This window comes from Oncorhynchus masou, unplaced genomic scaffold (assembly GCF_036934945.1).
Source record: "Oncorhynchus masou masou isolate Uvic2021 unplaced genomic scaffold, UVic_Omas_1.1 unplaced_scaffold_3168, whole genome shotgun sequence".
Classification (NCBI taxonomy): Eukaryota; Metazoa; Chordata; class Actinopteri; order Salmoniformes; family Salmonidae; genus Oncorhynchus; species Oncorhynchus masou.
In genome coordinates, this window is record NW_027009584.1 from 18,471 (window position 1) to 40,170 (window position 21,700).

At 46.7% G+C, this 21,700-nt stretch overlaps 1 protein-coding gene across 1 annotated transcript; it reads right to left on the reverse strand.

Moving 5' to 3' along the window:
* Nucleotides 1-2,298: 2,298 nt before the first annotated feature.
* On the reverse strand, nucleotides 2,299-14,999 carry LOC135534226 (AT-rich interactive domain-containing protein 3B-like; the record flags this gene model as incomplete). Its single annotated transcript, XM_064961312.1, has 4 exons — nucleotides 2,299-2,434; nucleotides 6,965-7,081; nucleotides 7,371-7,554; nucleotides 14,927-14,999. Coding segments are annotated over 4 exons (510 nt in total), but the record flags the coding sequence as incomplete, so codon positions are not given.
* Between the last annotated feature and the right edge of the window lie 6,701 nt (nucleotides 15,000-21,700).

Here is a 21,700-nt window from a genome sequence, read left to right on the forward strand (position 1 = left end):
GTTGTGGAGTTAGTCCTCCCCAATGAGTGATGCAGGGGGCGGGAGAGAGAGGGGGGGTTCAGAGTTCAGGAAGTAAAGCTCACATTCCACACACTCTCCCCAAATACCTCTCACACACACACACACACACACACACACACACACACACACACACACACACACACACACACACACACACACACACACACACACACACACACACACACACACACACACACACACACACACACACACAAAGATGTTGTGGAGGTTGATGTATGCGTGTGAGGTTACGGTGACATGACCACTCAATTTAACTTTTTTTTTTTAACTACTAAAAAGCTCTCTGTGTGAGGCTACTCTAAATAATCACATCTAGATCGGTTTAAATACTACAGTAACAACAGGAACAACACATTTGAAATAAACAGAGATGATGCATTCTGCTAGAGATGTCGCTGGACAAGAAGTCTCAGTACGGAGGCAATGCCAGCCATCAACTGGCTAGTTCATATACTGCAGTCACAAGCAGTAGCACTCTTTATGGATAGTCTCTTCAGAATGCATTATAAGCTCACATATCTATGTCAGGTGTTAATAAACTTCATAAACATTTATAAACTGCCTTTAAAAGCATTAAGGCCAACCAGGCCTAGAGACTAAACACGAATAACAATGCCCAAGTGAGAAACTATTTCTATACTATTTCTCTCTACAAGCATTTAAAAGCTACACTCGCATTAACATCTGCTAACCATGTGTATGTGACAAATAAAATTTGATTTGAACTATTTTACAGATTTGTTCCTCCAAGGAGTTTTATTTAGTTCCTCCTCCTGTCCACATCAGAGTACATTGAGCAAACATATACACCCCCCAAAGAAGCAAGCTGACATTTCCTCATTAATACACGAAACAAGGTCTTTTGGTCTGTCTAGTACAGCTGGAGAGTCTATACTACAGCTGGAGAATCTATACTACAGTCCGGGGTTATTGTGGTCCTGACCCCTCCTGTTTCATTCTCCAGTGTTTATACTGCAGTAGTTTATGTGTCAGGGGGCTGGGGTCAGTTTGTTATATCTGGAGTACTTCTCCTGTCTTATCCGGTGTCCTCTGTGTATTTAAGTATGCTCTCTCTAATTATCTCTTTCTCTCAGAGGACCTGAGCCTTAGGACCATGCCTCAGGACTACCTGGCATGATGACTCCTTGTTATCCCCAGTCCACCTGGCCGTGCTGCTGCCTGCGGCTATGGAACCCTGACCTGTTCACCGGACGTGCTGTTTTTAACTCTCGAGAGACATCAGGAGTGGTAGAGATACTCTTAATGATCAGCTATGAAAAGCCAACTGACATTTACTCCTGAGGTGCTGACTTGCTGCACCCTCGACAACTACTGTGATTATTATTATTATTATTATTATTCGACCATGCTAGTCATCTATGAACATTTGAACATCTTGGCCATGTTCTGTTATAATCTCCACCCGGCACAGCCAGAAGAGGTCTGGCCACTCGTCATAGCCTGGTTCCTCTCTAGGTTTCTTCCTAGGTTCTGGTCTTTCTAGGGAGTTTTTCCCTAGCCACCGTGCTTCTACACCTGTATTGCTTGCTGTTTGGGGTTTTAGGCTGGGTTTCTGTACAGCACTTTGAGATATCAGCTGATGTACGAAGGGCTTTATAAAGACATTTGATTGATTGAACTAATTGGTAGCAAACCAGCACAATACTGACCGTGTCTGTTGTTGTTGTTGAGTTGCTTCATGCCGGGGTTGAAGTGAGAGGCCAGGTTCTGTTGGAACGCCTGTTGCATCAATCTCTGCTGTTCCTCCATGACCAAGCGACTCATCTTCCTGTCTGTCTCCTCCTCTTCCTCCTCTTTCCAGTTTCTCTCGGAGGTGCTCCAGGGTAGCGGCCTGAGCTAGCTGCTGCCCGAGGGAGAGAGCGTTGGCCATGGGTAGACGGCTTGACGTCATGGGGGTCAACATCGCCTCTGAGAGGGACCAGGGGGGGGAGTACTTTTTTCATAGATTAATGACCCACCGCAAATGTCAACATTTGAAATATTCAACATTTAACAAATGTTTTCAAAACAAGGCCATTAGATTAAAAAAACACAGTCAGTCATTTGTTTCCTTATCAAGTACATGCTATGTGGATGGTCAGTGATCATGTCTGAATAAATCTGACAGTAGAGGGCGCCATAACACCACATTTATTATGTAGAAATGTGATGTCAGAACTATGTAGCCCATCACATGTTGGTGACAGGATATCATCCATGCTGCTCACCTAACTACATATCAAAAACATGTATGTGTTAGAAACCCACTAAAACACCTGCAGATCTCTTCAGAGATGGGCTGGGGGAGGTGTGCAGACTGATGTGACCGGCTGGGGGAGGTGTGCAGACTGATGTGACCGGCTGGGGGAGGTGTGCAGACCGATGTGACCGGCTGAGGAGAGGAGGGGCATCTTGGAGGGAGAGAGGAGGGGCATCTTGGAGGGAAAGAGGAGGGGCATCTTGGAGGGAGAGAGGAGGGGCATCTTGGAGGGAGAGAGGAGGGGCATCTTGGAGGGAGAGAGGAGGGGCATCTTGGAGGGTGAGAGGAGGGGCATCTTGGAGGGAGAGAGGAGGGGCATCTTGGAGGGAGAGAGGAGGGGCATCTTGGAGGGAGAGAGGAGGGGCATCTTGGAGGGAGAGAGGAGGGGGCATCTTGGAGGGTGAGAGGAGGGGGCATCTTGGAGGGAGAGAGGAGGGGCATCTTGGAGGGAGAGAGGAGGGGCATCTTGGAGGGAGAGAGGAGGGGCATCTTGGAGGGAGAGAGGAGGGGCATCTTGGAGGGTGAGAGGAGGGGCATCTTGGAGGGAGAGAGGAGGGGCATCTTGGAGGGAGAGAGGAGGGGCATCTTGGAGGGAGAGAGGAGGGGCATCTTGGAGGGAGAGAGGAGGGGCATCTTGGAGGAGGAAGGGGAGGGGCATCTTGGAGGGAGAGGAGGGCATCTTGGAGGGGAGAGAGGAGAGGGCATCTTGGAGGGTGAGAGGAGGGGCATCTTGGAGGGAGAGGGGAGGGGCATCTTGGAGGAGGAGAGGAGGGCATCTTGGAGGGGGGAGAGGAGGGGGCATCTTGGAGGGAGAGAGGAGAGGGCATCTTGGAGGGAGAGAGGGGAGGGGCATCTTGGAGGGAGAGGAGGGGGCATCTTGGAGGGAGAGGAGGGCATCTTGGAGGGAGGAAGGAGGGGGCATCTTGGAGGGGGAGGAGAGGAGGAGGCATCTTGGAGGAGCAGAGGAGAGAGGGGCATCTTGGAGGGTGAGAGGGCATCTTGGAGGGAGAGAGGAGGGCATCTTGGAGGGAGGGGGGCATCTTGGAGGGAGAGAGGAGGGGCATCTTGGAGGGAGAGAGGAGAATATTTGAGGAGGAGGAGGAGGGGGCATCCTTGTGGGGAGGGAGAGAGGAGGGGCATCTTGGAGGGAGAGAGGAGGGGCATCTTGGAGGGTGAGAGGAGGGGCATCTTGGAGGGAGAGAGGAGGGGCATCTTGGAGGGAGAGAGGAGGGGCATCTTGGAGGGAGAGAGGAGGGGCATCTTGGAGGGAGAGAGGAGGGGCATCTTGGAGGGTGAGAGGAGGGGCATCTTGGAGGGAGAGAGGAGGGGCATCTTGGAGGGAGAGAGGAGGGGCATCTTGGAGGGAGAGAGGAGGGGCATCTTGGAGGGAGAGAGGAGGGGCATCTTGGAGGGAGAGAGGAGGGGCATCTTGGAGGGAGAGAGGAGGGGCATCTTGGAGGGAGAGAGGAGGGGCATCTTGGAGGGAGAGAGGAGGGGCATCTTGGAGGGAGAGAGGAGGGGCATCTTGGAGGGAGAGAGGAGGGGCATCTTGGAGGGAGAGAGGAGGGGCATCTTGGAGGGAGAGGGAGGGGCATCTTGGAGGGAGAGGAGGGGCATCTTGGAGGGAGAGAGGGAGGGGCATCTTGGAGGGAGAGAGGAGGGGCATCTTGGAGGGAGAGAGGAGGGGCATCTTGGAGGGAGAGAGGAGGGGCATCTTGGAGGGTGAGAGGAGGGGCATCTTGGAGGGAGAGAGGAGGGGCATCTTGGAGGGAGAGAGGAGGGGCATCTTGGAGGGAGAGAGGAGGGGCATCTTGGAGGGAGAGAGGAGGGGCATCTTGGAGGGAGAGAGGAGGGGCATCTTGGAGGGAGAGAGGAGGGGCATCTTGGAGGGAGAGAGGAGGGGCATCTTGGAGGGAGAGAGGAGGGGCATCTTGGAGGGAGAGAGGAGGGGCATCTTGGAGGGAGAGAGGAGGGGCATCTTGGAGGGAGAGAGGAGGGCATCTTGGAGGGAGAGAGGAGGGGCATCTTGGAGGGAGAGAGGAGGGGCATCTTGGAGGGAGAGAGGAGGGGCATCTTGGAGGGAGAGAGGAGGGGCATCTTGGAGGGAGAGAGGAGGGGCATCTTGGAGGGAGAGAGGAGGGGCATCTTGGAGGGAGAGAGGAGGGGCATCTTGGAGGGAGAGAGGAGGGGCATCTTGGAGGGAGAGAGGAGGGGCATCTTGGAGGGAGAGAGGAGGGGCATCTTGGAGGGAGAGAGGAGGGGCATCTTGGAGGGAGAGAGGAGGGGCATCTTGGAGGGAGAGAGGAGGGGCATCTTGGAGGGAGAGAGGAGGGGCATCTTGGAGGGAGAGAGGAGGGGCATCTTGGAGGGAGAGAGGAGGGGCATCTTGGAGGGAGAGAGGAGGGGCATCTTGGAGGGAGAGAGGAGGGGCATCTTGGAGGGAGAGAGGAGGGGCATCTTGGAGGGAGAGAGGAGGGGCATCTTGGAGGGAGAGAGGAGGGGCATCTTGGAGGGAGAGAGGAGGGGCATCTTGGAGGGAGAGAGGAGGGGCATCTTGGAGGGAGAGAGGAGGGGCATCTTGGAGGGAGAGAGGAGGGGCATCTTGGAGGGAGAGAGGAGGGGCATCTTGGAGGGAGAGAGGAGGGGCATCTTGGAGGGAGAGAGGAGGGGCATCTTGGAGGGAGAGAGGAGGGGCATCTTGGAGGGAGAGAGGAGGGGCATCTTGGAGGGAGAGAGGAGGGGCATCTTGGAGGGAGAGAGGAGGGGCATCTTGGAGGGTGAGAGGAGGGGCATCTTGGAGGGAGAGGAGGAGGGGCATCTTGGAGGGAGAGAGGAGGGGCATCTTGGAGGGAGAGAGGAGGGGCATCTTGGAGGGAGAGAGGAGGGGCATCTTGGAGGGAGAGAGGAGGGGCATCTTGGAGGGAGAGAGGAGGGGCATCTTGGAGGGAGAGAGGAGGGGCATCTTGGAGGGAGAGAGGAGGGGCATCTTGGAGGGAGAGAGGAGGGGCATCTTGGAGGGTGAGAGGAGGGGCATCTTGGAGGGAGAGAGGAGGGGCATCTTGGAGGGAGAGAGGAGGGGCATCTTGGAGGGAGAGAGGAGGGGCATCTTGGAGGGTGAGAGGAGGGGCATCTTGGAGGGAGAGAGGAGGGGCATCTTGGAGGGAGAGAGGAGGGGCATCTTGGAGGGAGAGAGGAGGGGCATCTTGGAGGGAGAGAGGAGGGGCATCTTGGAGGGTGAGAGGAGGGGCATCTTGGAGGGTGAGAGGAGGGGCATCTTGGAGGGAGAGAGGAGGGGCATCTTGGAGGGAGAGAGGAGGGGCATCTTGGAGGGAGAGAGGAGGGGCATCTTGGAGGGAGAGAGGAGGGGCATCTTGGAGGGTGAGAGGAGGGGCATCTTGGAGGGAGAGAGGAGGGGCATCTTGGAGGGAGAGAGGAGGGGCATCTTGGAGGGAGAGAGGAGGGGCATCTTGGAGGGAGAGAGGAGGGGCATCTTGGAGGGAGAGAGGAGGGGCATCTTGGAGGGTGAGAGGAGGGGCATCTTGGAGGGGAGAGAGGAGGGGCATCTTGGAGGGAGAGAGGAGGGGCATCTTGGAGGGAGAGAGGAGGGGCATCTTGGAGGGAGAGAGGAGGGGCATCTTGGAGGGTGAGAGGAGGGGCATCTTGGAGGGAGAGAGGAGGGGCATCTTGGAGGGAGAGAGGAGGGGGCATCTTGGAGGGAGAGAGGAGGGGCATCTTGGAGGGAGAGAGGAGGGGCATCTTGGAGGGTGAGAGGAGGGGCATCTTGGAGGGAGAGAGGAGGGGCATCTTGGAGGGAGAGAGGAGGGGCATCTTGGAGGGAGAGAGGAGGGGCATCTTGGAGGGAGAGAGGAGGGGCATCTTGGAGGGAGAGAGGAGGGGCATCTTGGAGGGAGAGAGGAGGGGCATCTTGGAGGGAGAGAGGAGGGGCATCTTGGAGGGTGAGAGGAGGGGCATCTTGGAGGGAGAGAGGAGGGGCATCTTGGAGGGAGAGAGGAGGGGCATCTTGGAGGGAGAGAGGAGGGGCATCTTGGAGGGAGAGAGGAGGGGCATCTTGGAGGGTGAGAGGAGGGGCATCTTGGAGGGAGAGAGGAGGGGGCATCTTGGAGGGAGAGAGGAGGGGCATCTTGGAGGGAGAGAGGAGGGGCATCTTGGAGGGAGAGAGGAGGGGCATCTTGGAGGGATGAGAGGAGGGGCATCTTGGAGGGAGAGAGGAGGGGCATCTTGGAGGGAGAGAGGAGGGGCATCTTGGAGGGAGAGAGGAGGGGCATCTTGGAGGGGAGAGAGGAGGGGCATCTTGGAGGGAGAGAGGAGGGGCATCTTGGAGGGAGAGAGGAGGGGGCATCTTGGAGGGAGAGAGGAGGGGCATCTTGGAGGGAGAGAGGAGGGGCATCTTGGAGGGAGAGAGGAGGGGCATCTTGGAGGGAGAGAGGAGGGGCATCGTGGAGGGAGAGAGGAGGGGCATCTTGGAGGGGAGAGAGGAGGGGCATCTTGGAGGGAGAGAGGAGGGGCATCTTGGAGGGAGAGAGGAGGGGCATCTTGGAGGGAGAGAGGAGGGGCATCTTGGCGGGAGAGAGGAGGGGCATCTTGGAGGGAGAGAGGAGGGAGTGGTGTGGGTGGCCAGGAGCGGTGGAGGGGAAGTGGTACAGGCTGTTGCTGTGTCTTCGGCCTTCCCTCCGGTTACCGTCTATAGCAGCCTGGAGCTCGCCTGGAGAGCTCAGCCCTTTCTTCTCACTCTCGTATGGGTACAGGTACTTCATATACCTGGGTGGACGTGGGACGAGGCAGTGGTTGGATGTATTTAGAAGTACTTTTCCGTCATGAGGTGATTGGCCTAGCTAGGTTCTATGCAGCTTCGCTGACCTCTAATTAGCTTGCTTTTCACACTTCCCATTTAATTGAAGATGAGCACATCTACGCCGCAAATGAGGAAATCTTGCTCAGGCCAATCCTTTTTTGAACACAAGGACCCATTTACAGATGATCTCCCTGTTTAACTCAATTTCACAGCTTTTTCTTCTGTTTGGTGTTTAACGCCCAGGTGTTGACTCACTGTGTGCGGAGAGTGAAGGCTGCTGAGGTGATGGAGGTGGGCAGGTTGAGTCCTCTCGTGATCTCTCTCCAGATCTTGTTGTTGATGACCTCCACCAGGCCGCCCTTCTCCGTCACCAGCTTGTAGAGCATGTACAGGTCCAGCACCTGCTTAGCCATGATGGGGATACGGTTTACCGGGGTGCCTGGAGACAGAGGTAGAAACAGGTAGAAGAGTTGAAACTAGACGTCTACAGATCCAAGATGGTGGCAAATATCATGATGGGGATGCAGTTCACCAGCGTGCCTGGAGAAAGAGGTAGAAACAGGTAGAAGAGTTGAAACTAGACGTCTACAGATCCAAGATAGAAGGAGTCACTCAATGCCTATGCGGCCAAGATTTAGGCAGTCGGATTTGATTTAAAATGAGACCAGACTTCATAACACTTAACATAAATAACATTCTGACAGCTCATGTTTCCAAAACACAGTAGGTTGTACAGTAGTGTCTGTTGATCTAGCTACAGTAATATGTCAAATGAACACCTATTTAACCCAGTGTCAAAGCCCCCCCCAAAAAATCAGTGAATTTATTGGAATAAAGTACACTTATCCAATTGAAAGGCATCAAAGTGTTGCTTTAAGGCAACTCCTAAAGTCATCCAATAGTTATAATAGGACTTGAAGCAATAGTCTACCCGCATGTGGTCAACAATTCCAGCACCGCTTCGCCCACCATTTATTACTAACTAAGTAATTCACAGAAATGCATAAACAAACAGTAAATATGGTTACATGAAATGATAGAATGTGCCCTAGTGGGCTGACCCGGCATGGCGGCTTGTTTGACAAAAGGGGAGTGGGGGTTTTACCAAGAAGTCACTACAGAGTAAATTATAACAATTAAAATGCTAATCTTTTACACATGAACTCTCACTCATTCGGGAACAATTGCAATCAATATATATATTTATGCTCAGTGTATCGTCTTGATCGCTGGTGAAAAGTCTTTCTTTTGTAGAATTGTCCGTCTCTCCCTTTTTCTTTGTCTGTCTTGGTTAGAGGGGATAGTTTAAAGTGACATTCGTTATAGAATGGATGTTTCGGCAGTTGTCGTTCTTCGCGTTCAATGATACCAAATTCCTAGCTGCAGGCTAGTAATTAGTATGAAAGACTTGTTCTTATTCTGTCTGTATCGATAGTCTAAGAGTTTAACCACGTGGTATGGTTAAAAGATTCTACAACCTTTAGCCATCTCGAAATTGAGGTAAGCTTGGTCTGCTGATAATTTCTCAAAGTTGGGTTTTATTCGGAATGGCAGAAGAGGGCTGTCCCAGGATGTCTTACACTAACTGGGCTCAGGGGCGGTCCTCTGATTTAGTTCAAATCAAAAGGGAATTGTATTTTTTCTTCATTAACCTCTTGAAACTCTGGGGGCGCTATTTCATTTTTGGATGAAAAACGTTCCCGTTTTAAACAAAATATTTTGTCACAAAAAGATGCTCGACTATGCATATAATTGATAGATTTGGAAAGAAAACACTCTGAATTTTCCAGAACTGCAAAGATATTGTCTGTGGGTGCCCTAGAACGGGAGCTACAGGCAAAACCAAGATGAAACGGCAACCAGGAAACCAGCAGGATTTTTGAGGCTCCGTTTTCCATTGTCTCCTTATATGGCTGTGAATGCAAGAGGAATGAGCCTGCCCTTTCTGTTGTTTCCCCCAAGGTGTCTGCAGCATTGTGACGTATTTGTAGGCAGATCATTGGAAGATTGACCACAAGAGACCACATTTACCAGGTGTCCGCCCGGTGTCCTGCGCCGAAATTGGTGCAAGAAAAAGCCAGCTGCCAGTATTTTTCCATGGGATACAGAGAGGGAAAGCAAGTTTCCACGAACTGCATATCAATGAAGAGATATGTGAAAAAACACCTTGAGGATTGATTCCAAACAACGTTTGCCATGTTTTGTTCGATATTATGTAGTTAATCTGGGAAAAAGTTTTACGTTGTAGGTGACTGAATTTTCGGTTCGTTTCCTGTAGCCAGACGCAATGTAGAACGAATGATTTCTCCTACACAACAGATTCTTTCAGGAAAAACTGAACATTTGCTATGTAACTGAGAGTCTCACTCATTGAAAACATCAGAAGCTCTTCAAAGGTAAATGATTTTATTTATTTGGTTATCTGGTTTTTGTGAAAATGTTAGTGCTAATCTTACTCAAATGCTAAATGTTACTCAAAATGCTATGCTAGCTTTGCATACTCTTACACAAATTAGTCAATTTCTATGGTTCAAAAGCATATTTTGAAAATCTGAGATGACAGTGTTGTTAAGAAAAGGCTAAGCTTGAGAGCAGACGCATTATTTTCATTTTATTTGCGATTTTCAGAAATCGTTAACGTTGCGTTATGCTAATGAGCCTGAGGCTTTAGTCACGATCCCGGATCCGGGATGGGGAGTATCAAGAGGTTTTAAACAGTCCACAATCATATTACACAATTATACCAACAGTATCTTTCCTCAACTCTTTATACAACAATTAGATGTAAACCTCATATCTATTTGAGAATATTATATAAACAGCGTTATGGTAATGTGGCCACACCGTCTCTCTTGAGCTTCGCAAGTTGTGACAAACGGACCAGTTCGTAGCTGGATTCTTCACCGATCTTTTACACTTTCTCACGTTCTGTGAGGTGGAAGGATTTCCTTTGTCGTCTGTGACAGTTTACCCTCTCTCTAATACTGTGTGGCCATGAGGCAGAGTCTTCTGAGGAATTTACGATCTCTGACCACAGCAGTCTGGTTGTCGAAGCAGAGAGCGGGGGATGGTGCTCGCTGTACTCAAAGAGGGCAACGTCAAGAGTGTTATTACATACAGCCGGAGAAGAACTATTGGATATCAGAGCGACGTCCACTTACCAGCACAACGACATTCCCAAAGCAGATCCTTTGTCCGAACCACCCAGGGCATTTGAACTGATTCCAGACACAAAACAATGTCGCCGCGGGAAGAGGAAGACGGAGAGGCATTCTGGTCAGACTTTGGAGGCACGCACACCACCCACTGCTTTCGAGTACATTACACGCTAATGTCCAGTCTCTAGATAACAAGGTAGACAAAATTAGGGCAAGGGTTGCTTTCCAGAGAGGCATCAGGGATTGTAACATACTCTGTTTCAGAGAAACATGTCTCTCTCGGGATATGCTGTCCGAGTCGGTACAGCCACCAGGATTCTTTGTGCGTCGTGCCGACAGAAATAACCATCTGTCCGGGAAGAAAAAGGGTGGAGATGTATGTTTCATGATTAACTACTCATGGTGAAATTGTAACAACATACAGGAACTCAAGTCTTTTAATTCACCTGACCTAGATTTCCTCACAATCAAATGCCGACCATATTATCTCCCAAGAGAATTCTCGTTGGTTACTGTCCTAGCCGTGAATATCCCCCTTCAAGCCAATACCACGACGGCCCTAAAGGAACTTCACTGGATTTTATGCAAACTGGAAATCATATATCCCGAGACTGCATTTATTATTATAGCTGGGGATTTGAACTTCTCTAGGGAAGGGGGCAGCATTTGGAATTTTGGATGAAAAGCATGCCCAAATTAAACTGCCTGCTACTCGGGCCCAGAAGATATGGTATGCATATAACTGGTAGATTTGGATGGAAAACACTAAAGTTTCCAAAACTGTTAAAATAGTGTCTGTGAGTATAACAGAACTGATTTGGCAGGCAAAACCCTGAGAAAAATCCATTCAAGTTGTAGTTTTTTTTGTTGGTTTTGTAGTTTGCTATTCAATGCCATTACAGTATCCATTGACTTAGGACTCAAATTGCAGTTCCTATGCCTTCCACTAGATGTCAACAGTCTTTGGAAATTGTTTCAGGCTTGTATTCTGAAAAATGAGGGAGTAAGAGCAGTCTGAATGAGTGGACCCTACCGTGTCGCAGAGCTTTTTCATGCGCGTGACCGAGAGAGTGCCTTTCTCGTTTACCTTTTAAATATATATACCTTTTATATATACGACGTAATTGTCCGGTTGAAATATTATCGATTATTTAAGCTAAAAACAACCTAAGGATTGAATGTAAACATCGGTTTGACATGTTTCTATGAACTTTACGGATACAATTTGGATTTTTTGTCTGCCTGTTTTGACTGCGTTTGAGCCTGTGGATTACTGAAGAAAATGCAAACAAAACTGAGGTTTTGGGATATAAAGAGACTTTATCGAACAAAAGGAACATTTATTGAGTAAATTAATGTCTTCTGAGTGCAACCATATGAAGATCATCAAAGGTAAGAGATTAATTTAATCTCTATTTCTGACTTGTGTAACTCTTCTACTTGGCTGGTTACTGTTTTTAAATGGTTTGATCACGCGGACTGGGACATGTTCCGGGTAGCCTCAGAAAATAATATTGATTTTACGCTGATTTGGTGAGTGAGTTTATAAGGAAGTGCATAGGAGATGTTGTGCCCACTATGACTATTAAAACCTACCCCAACCAGAAACCGTGGATAGATGGCAGCATTCGTGCAAAACTGAAAGCGCAAGCCACCGCACTTAACCATGGAACGGTGACTGGGAATATGGCAGAATACAAACAGTGTAGTTATTCCCTCCGCAAGGCAATCAAATGTTGAAATGTCGGTATTGAGACAAGGGCAGTCTGAATTCAATGGCTCGAACCACTTGAGGCATTATGTGGCAGGGTCCACAGACAATCACAGACTAGAAAAACCAACCACATCACGGACACCAATGTCTTTCTTCCAGACAATCATCACCTTCTTTGCCGCTTTAGGATAACACAGAAGCACACCGACACGGCCCGATACCAAGGACTGTGGGCTCTCCTTCTCCGTGATCATTGTGAGTAAGACATTTAAACGTGTTAACCCTCGCAAGGCTGCCAGCCCAAAGCGGCATCTCTAGCCGCGTCCTCAGAGCATTAACCAGCTGGCTGGTGTGTTTACAGACGTATTCAATCTCTCCCTATCCCAGTCTGCTGTCCCCACATGCCCCACGCCCCCAGGTGGTGAAGGTAAACAACATCTCCCACTTCGCTGATCCTCAACACTGGGGCCCACAAGGGTGCGTGCTCCAGCCCCCTCCTGTACTCCTGTTCAACCATGACTGCGTGGACATGCACGCCTCAACTCAATCATCAAGTTTTGCAGACAACACAACAGCTTGATTACCAACAAAGTGATTTTATTTCACTGAATCTCCATCTGTATATTTGGTTAATTCTCTGGCAAAATAAGTGAAGGTGGTATAATTAAATCTGTTCATTTGCTCATCAAACAGCGATTAGAAACATTTAGCATGCAATACTGTAGCCGAAAGTATAGGCCTATTATTTTGCTCGTTGGTGTATAGGCAACTCCAGAAGCCTGAGGAGTGTTGTGAGAAATCACGTCATCAGATTCACACCCCTGGGTCAATAATGTTCAAATCACCTTTGGCAGCAATTACAGCTGTGAATCTCTAAGAGCTTTCCACACCTGGATTGTACAATATTTGTTCAAATCACCTTTGACGATCTTTGGCAAGCGAATACAGCGATTACAGCTGTGAATCTTTCTGGGTAAATCTCTAAGAGCTTTCCACACCTGGATTGTACAATATTTGCACATTTAATATTTTCAAGCTCTGTCAAGTTGGTTGTTGCTTATGACAAGCATACCCATAACATGATGCAGCCACCACAATGCTTGACAATATGAAGGTGCTAATACTTTCTGAAGGCACTGTAGGTGATGCTTACCATACTTACCACACTGTATGCTTACCATACTTACCACACTGTATCGGTGAGCTGTTGGTTAGAGCTCGCGTGTCAAGATCAGAGTGGGACCATTTGTATTTAACCCAACAGTTTTTGTGACAAAACGATCAGTAGAGTTGACAATGCAATGGAAACCCATTTAACTTGTATTTTATTTTTTTCTGTACATGGGAATTTAAGCGCAAAAGTAATTGATATGTGCACTGTCACGCTCAGCCTTTTTGTCCGCAATAAGTCCGTTTGATGGAAACGTAGCGGGTGGGAAAATGAACAATTGTTTTAGAAAAAATATTTACCTGAAAATCTGGTCACCAATTGGATGGACACCTAGCTATTAATAGACTACAGTCTCTCCTCTCTCGACGGTCTCTCAGCCACGCTTATACATCTCCAGAGGCCAAATATCTCACATGATGATGAGGACGAAAGCACCATTTCATTCACTGCAGTACGAGACAACTTGTTTACATTCATATATACTGTATCTTCATACAATCCGTCAGTCATATTATGTTATAGAAAAAGAGGGGCCCTGAACTAGAGGCTCATTTATCCATCAGGCCTAAAATAGGCCCCCTTAACCCAAACATCCCCACTCCATAAATCCCTGCTCCTCTCCCCCTACACATACGGAGCAAGGTTGGCGGCAGGAGGACTAGTGGGTAAATTATTTTAATTTGGAAAGAATGGACCATAGCTTTGATGACAGCTGACATTTATATTTTAATTTGAAGATTTAAAACTGTCTAACCACAGTTTAACTGCAGCAATAATTGTTTGTATATATTGTATTGATAAACCATGAATAGATGGTTAAATTGTGTATGTGCGTGATATTGATTATTTTCTTATGAATTCAGTTTAAAAATATAAGGAAACCTTTAGGTTAAAACAGTTATTTGCTTAGAGGGGGGGACTCAAACGCCCAGAGACATGACTCCTCTGACATGAGGTAAAGATCCTGAAAGAAACTCTGTCAAGAACAGAACAGAAAGAGGAAATGGATAAGATGATATTTTATGGAGATTTAAAAATAAAAAATAAAAAAGTACAAATCTAAAAGTGAGGAATCCCAGGAAAATGCTTTCCACTACAGCAGAACTGGTTCTACAGTAACTGGTTTAACAGTAACTGGTTTTACCCTACAGTAACTGGTTTTACAGTAACTGGTTTGACAGTAACTGATTTTACAGTAAAGTAACTGGTTTTACAGTAACTGGTTTTACAGTAACTGGTTTTACAGTAACTGGTTTTACAGTACAGTAACTGGTTTTACAGTACAGTAACTGGTTTTACAGTACAGTAACTGGTTTTACAGTAACTGGTTTTACAGTACAGTAACTGGTTTTACAGTACAGTAACTGGTTTTACAGTAACTGGTTTTACAGTAACTGGTTTTACATTAACTGGTTTTACAGTACAGTAACTGGTTTTACAGTAACTGGTTTTACAGTACAGTAACTGGTTTTACAGTAACTGGTTTTACAGTAACTGGTTTTACAGTAACTGGTTTTACAGTACAGTAACTGGTTTTACAGTAACTGGTTTTACAGTACAGTAACTGGTTTTACAGTACAGTAACTGGTTTTACAGTACAGTAACTGGTTTTACAGTACAGTAACTGGTTTTATAGTACAGTAACTGGTTTTACAGTAACTGGTTTTACAGTAACTGGTTTTACAGTAACTGGCTTTACAGTAACTGGTTTTATAGTACAGTAACTGGTTTTACAGTACAACGCTTAGAGGAACAAATGAAGTTTTACCTCGTTTCTGCATAAACACAAACAGTTCATCAAGGAACTCCTTCCGGTTTGGATCCCTGTCCAACTCATACAGCTGGGGATGGAAATGAACTGTGTTAATAACTTTATAACTAAGTTACATAAATCAACTGTATAACTAACTTGGAATCATGTTTGTATGGTTATTAACTATGTGTATTCACTATTCAGACGTATTGCCACGTCCACTATATAGTGTTCGGTCCACACAGGCCATTGAGAAAATGTTGACTCAGGGCGGCAGGTAGCCTGGTGGGTAGGAGCGATGGGTCAGTAACTGAAAGGTTTGCTGGATCGAAATCCCCCGAGCTGACAAGGTAAAACATCTGTCGTTCTGCCCCCTGAGCAAGGCAGTTAACCCACTGTTCCCCTGAACAAGGCAGCTTAACCCACTGTTACCCTGATCAAGGCAGTTTAACCCACTGTTCCCCTGAACAAGGCAGTTAACCCACTGTTCCCCTGAAAAAGGCATTTAACCCACTGTTCCCCTGAAAAAGGCAGGTAACCCACTGTTCCCCTGAACAAGGCAGGTAACCCACTGTTCCCCTGAACAAGGCAGGTAACCCACTGTTCCCCTGAACAAGGCAGTTTAACCCACTGTTCCCCTGAGCAAGGCAGTTAACCCACTGTTCCCTGAGCAAGGCAGTTAACCCACTGTTCCCCTGAACAAGGCAGCTTAACCCACTGTTCCCTTGAGCAAGGCAGTTAACCCACTGTTCCCTGTGTGCCGATGGTCGATTAAGACATCCCCACTCACCTCTCTGATTTAGAGGGGTTGGGTTAAATGCGGAAGACATTTCAGTTGAATACATTCAGTTGTACAACTGACTAGGTATCCCCCATTCCCTGTACAACTGACCAGGTATCCCCCTTTCCCTATACAAATGACTAGGTATCCCCCTTTCCCTATACAAATGACTAGGTATCCCCCTTTCCCTATACAACTGACCAGGTATTCCCCTTTCTCTATACAAATGACTAGGTATCCCCCTTTCCCTATACAAATGACTAGGTATCCCCCTTTCCCTATACAAATGACTAGGTATCCCCCTTTCCCTATACAACTGACCAGGTATTCCCCTTTCTCTATACAAATGACTAGGTATTCCCCTTTCCTATACAAATGACTAGGTATCCCCCTTTCCCTATACAACTGACCAGGTATTCCCCTTTCCCTATACAACTGACTAGATATCCCCCTTTCCCTATACAAATGACTAGGTATCCCCCTTTCCCTATACAACTGACCAGGTATTCCCCTTTCTCTATACAAATGACTAGGTATCCCCCTTTCCCTGTACAACTGACTAGGTATCCCCCTTTCCCTGTACAACTGACTAGGTAACCCCCTTTCCCTATACAAATGACTAGGTATCCCCCTTTCCCTATACAAATGACTAGGTATCCCCCTTTCCCTATACAAATGACTAGGTATCCCCCTTTCCCTGTACAACTGACTAGGTATCCCCCCTTTCCCTGTACAACTGACTAGGTATCCCCCTTTCCCTATACAAATGACTAGGTATCCCCCTTTCCCTATACAAATGATTAGGTATCCCCCTTTCTCTATACAAATGACTAGGTATCCCCCTTTCTCTATACAAATGAATAGGTATCCCCCTTTCCCTCTACAACTGACCAGGTATCCCCCTTTCCCTGTACAACTGACTAGGTATCCCCCTTCCATCTGGACAGATTTGAGAACTTTTGAGTCCAGGGCTGCATTCCGATTCTCTACCCTTTACCACAAAGTGCGCCCTTGTTCGCTCCCCTCATGCATGTACAGGCATTGGATTGTTGCAAGCGTAGTTGGAGGAGAACTTTCCACCATGTTCCTCACACCAGTCCATTCCTTTTAAATCCATGAGGGGAGTGTACGACTGTACACTTTGGGAGAAGGGTGAAGAACTGGAACGTAGCCTTTTCTCAGATGGTCTGTGTGGATTAGTTTTACTTTGAGCTTTTAGTTTAGTTTAATGCATCTTCGGTTTATATCGGTCTGAACATTGTATCCAATCTGATTACCTTTGCAAAGTCTCGGGACGGCTCGCCTCTTGTTTCGCCTCCTTCATTCTCCTCCGCCCAGCCACACTGCCTTTCTGTAAAAACACAATAAACATGATTATTTTGGTTTTATTTATCAGTTAGTTTATCACTAAGGGTTGATAAAAAGGCTTTATTTTTACATTAATAGATGCTTATTTTAAACATTTAGTTTAATTAGTTGTTCAGTTAGTTAGATAATTAGTTAGTGCCTTCAGAAAGTATTCATACCCCTTGAATTATTCCACATATTTTTTTATTTTACCTTTATTTAACCAGGCAAGTCAGTTAAGAATAAATTCTAATTTTCAATGATGGCCTACTGGGGAACAGTGGGTTAACTGCCTGTTCAGGGGGCAGAACGACGGATTTTTACTTTGTCAGCTGGGGGATTCGAACTTGCAACATTTCAGTTACTAGATCAATGCTCTAACCACTAGGCTACCTGCCGCCCCTCCACTCTAACCACTAGGCTACCTGCCGCTCCTCCACTCTAACCACTAGGCTACCTGCCGCCCCTCCACTCTAACCACTAGGCTACCTGCGCTCCTCACTCTGACCACTAGGCTACCCTGCCGCCCCTCCACTCTGACCACTAGGCTACCCTGCCGCCCCTCCACTCTAACTACTAGGCTACCTGCCGCCCCTCCACTCCACTCTAACCACTAGGCTACCTGCCGCCCCTCCACTCTAACCACTAGGCTACCTGCCGCCCCTCCACTCTAACCACTAGGCTACGCTGCCACCCCTCCACTCTAACCACTAGACTACCTGCCGCTCCTCCATTCTAACCACTAGGGCTATCTGCCGCTCCTCAATTCTAACCACTAGGCTACCTGCCGCCCCTCCACTCTAACCACTAGGCTACCTGCCGCTCCTCCCTCTAACCACTAGGCTACCTGCCGCTCCTCAATTCTAACCACTAGGCTACCTGCCGCCCCTCCATTCTAACCACTAGGCTACCTGCCGCCCCTCCATTCTAACCACTAGGCTACCTGCCGCTCCTCCACTCTAACCACTAGTCTACCTGCCGTGTTCCAGCCTGAATTCAAAAAATGGATTCAATTTTTTTTTTAAATCCACACAAAACCCCATAACGAAAAAGTGAAAACATGTTTTTATAAATGTTTGCACATTTATTGAAAATGTAATACAGAAATCTAATTTACGTAAGTATTCACACACCTGAGTCAATACTTGTTAGAATCACCTTCGGCAGTGATTACAGCTGTGAGTCTTTCTGGGTCAGTCTCTAAGAGCTTTTCACACCTGGATTGTACAATATTTTAGGACTGTCTGACTGTTTAGACCAATTGATTAGTCGAAAACGTGTAGTTTTCCATATACAGACACACCATATATGTTTTAATAAAACTAACTATTTGCATGGAGCTTGTTTGATGCGTTAGGCGCTCTGTTTGATGAAATAAGACATGACTCAAAGAGGAGCCAGAGATCAAGATAACCAGAAGGGGAAAAACCCCTTAACCTGACTAATCTCCTCCAGCTGGCTTTCACAGATTCTCCCGTTACTCTCCCGAAGTTGCCTGTAATAGGCTACAGGAGGTGTCGGCAACCTTTCTCCTGTGAAATGCCAATTTAACTGAACATTTCTACCAATCTGCATGCCAGTTACGGTTTTCATACACACGTTCTTTTTGTGGAACAGATTTCATATATAATAATGTCTTCGTATCTCAAAATCATTGGCATGTGGTTTATCAAAATTATACAAACCTAAAAAGTACCTTATATTGTCATTAACAAAAAGCCAACAAATTAAAAAAAAAAAAATTGCAGCCCGCAGGTAGAAAAATATCCTGATAAAAATATCCTATAAATCACATTGTTGCAAAACAGGCCATGTGTAACTTGCAACATTGTATCAACTAGTAACTTGGGTCAGGCCTGAAGCTCACTCTAGCAAACTTGCAACATTGTATCAACTATTAACTTGGGTCAGGCCTGAAGCTCACTCTAGCAAACTTGCAACATTGTATCAGCTATTAACTTGGGTCAGGCCTGAAGCTCATTCTAGCAAACTTGCAACATTGTATCAACTATTAACTTGGGTCAGGCCTGAAGCTCATTCTAGCAAACTTGCAACATTGTATCAACTATTAACTTGGGTCAGGCCTGAAGCTCATTCTAGCAAACTTGCAACATTGTATCAACTATTAACTTGGGTCAGGCCTGAAGCTCACTCCAGCAAACTTGCAACATTGTATCAACTATTAACTTGGGTCAGGCCTGAAGCTCACTCTAGCAAACTTGCAACATTGTATCAACTATTAACTTGGGTCAGGCCTGAAGCTCACTCTAGCAAACTTGCAACATTGTATCACCTATTAACTTGGGTCAGGCCTGAAGCTCACTCTAGCAAACTTGCAACATTGTATCAACTATTAACTTGGGTCAGGCCTGAAGCTCACTCTAGCAAACTTGCAACATTGTATCAGCTATTAACTTGGGTCAGGCCTGAAGCTCATTCTAGCAAACTTGCAACATTGTATCAACTATTAACTTGGGTCAGGCCTGAAGCTCATTCTAGCAAACTTGCAACATTGTATCAACTATTAACTTGGGTCAGGCCTGAAGCTCACTCTAGCAAACTTGCAACATTGTATCAACTATTAACTTGGGTCAGGCCTGAAGCTCATTCTAGCAAACTTGCAACATTGTATCAACTATTAACTTGGGTCAGGCCTGAAGCTCATTCTAGCAAACTTGCAACATTGTATCAACTATTAACTTGGGTCAGGCCTGAAGCTCATTCTAGCAAACTTGCAACATTGTATCAACTATTAACTTGGGTCAGGCCTGAAGCTCATTCTAGCAAACTTGCAACATTGTATCAACTATTAACTTGGGTCAGGCCTGAAGCTCATTCTAGCAAACTTGCAACATTGTATCAACTATTAACTTGGGTCAGGCCTGAAGCTCATTCTAGCAAACTTGCAACATTGTATCAACTATTAACTTGGGTCAGGCCTGAAGCTCATTCTAGCAAACTTGCAACATTGTATCAACTATTAACTTGGGTCAGGCCTGAAGCTCATTCTAGCAAACTTGCAACATTGTATCAACTATTAACTTGGGTCAGGCCTGAAGCTCATTCTAGCAAACTTGCAACATTGTATCAACTATTAACTTGGGTCAGGCCTGAAGCTCACTCTAGCAAACTTGCAACATTGTATCACCTATTAACTTGGGTCAGGCCTGAAGCTCATTCTAGCAAACTTGCAACATTGTATCAACTATTAACTTGGGTCAGGCCTGAAGCTCACTCTAGCAAACTTGCAACATTGTATCAACTATTAACTTGGGTCAGGCCTGAAGCTCACTCTAGCAAACTTGCAACATTGTATCAACTATTAACTTGGGTCAGGCCTGAAGCTCACTCTAGCAAACTTGCAACATTGTATCACCTATTAACTTGGGTCAGGCCTGAAGCTCACTCTAGCAAACTTGCAACATTGTATCAACTATTAACTTGGGTCAGGCCTGAAGCTCACTCTAGCAAACTTGCAACATTGTATCAACTATTAACTTGGGTCAGGCCTGAAGCTCATTCTAGCAAACTTGCAACATTGTATCAACTATTAACTTGGGTCAGGCCTGAAGCTCATTCTAGCAAACTTGCAACATTGTATCAACTATTAACTTGGGTCAGGCCTGAAGCTCACTCTAGCAAACTTGCAACATTGTATCAACTATTAACTTGGGTCAGGCCTGAAGCTCATTCTAGCAAACTTGCAACATTGTATCAACTATTAACTTGGGTCAGGCCTGAAGCTCATTCTAGCAAACTTGCAACATTGTATCAACTATTAACTTGGGTCAGGCCTGAAGCTCATTCTAGCAAACTTGCAACATTGTATCAACTATTAACTTGGGTCAGGCCTGAAGCTCATTCTAGCAAACTTGCAACATTGTATCAACTATTAACTTGGGTCAGGCCTGAAGCTCATTCTAGCAAACTTGCAACATTGTATCAACTATTAACTTGGGTCAGGCCTGAAGCTCATTCTAGCAAACTTGCAACATTGTATCAACTATTAACTTGGGTCAGGCCTGAAGCTCATTCTAGCAAACTTGCAACATTGTATCAACTATTAACTTGGGTCAGGCCTGAAGCTCACTCTAGCAAACTTGCAACATTGTATCAACTATTAACTTGGGTCAGGCCTGAAGCTCATTCTAGCAAACTTGCAACATTGTATCAACTATTAACTTGGGTCAGGCCTGAAGCTCATTCTAGCAAACTTGCAACATTGTATCAACTATTAACTTGGGTCAGGCCTGAAGCTCACTCTAGCAAACTTGCAACATTGTATCAACTATTAACTTGGGTCAGGCCTGAAGCTCACTCTAGCAAACTTGCAACATTGTATCAACTATTAACTTGGGTCAGGCCTGAAGCTCATTCTAGCAAACTTGCAACATTGTATCAACTATTAACTTGGGTCAGGCCTGAAGCTCACTCTAGCAAACTTGCAACATTGTATCAACTATTAACTTGGGTCAGGCCTGAAGCTCACTCTAGCAAACTTGCAACATTGTATCAACTATTAACTTGGGTCAGGCCTGAAGCTCATTCTAGCAAACTTGCAACATTGTATCAACTATTAACTTGGGTCAGGCCTGAAGCTCATTCTAGCAAACTTGCAACATTGTATCAACTATTAACTTGGGTCAGGCCTGAAGCTCACT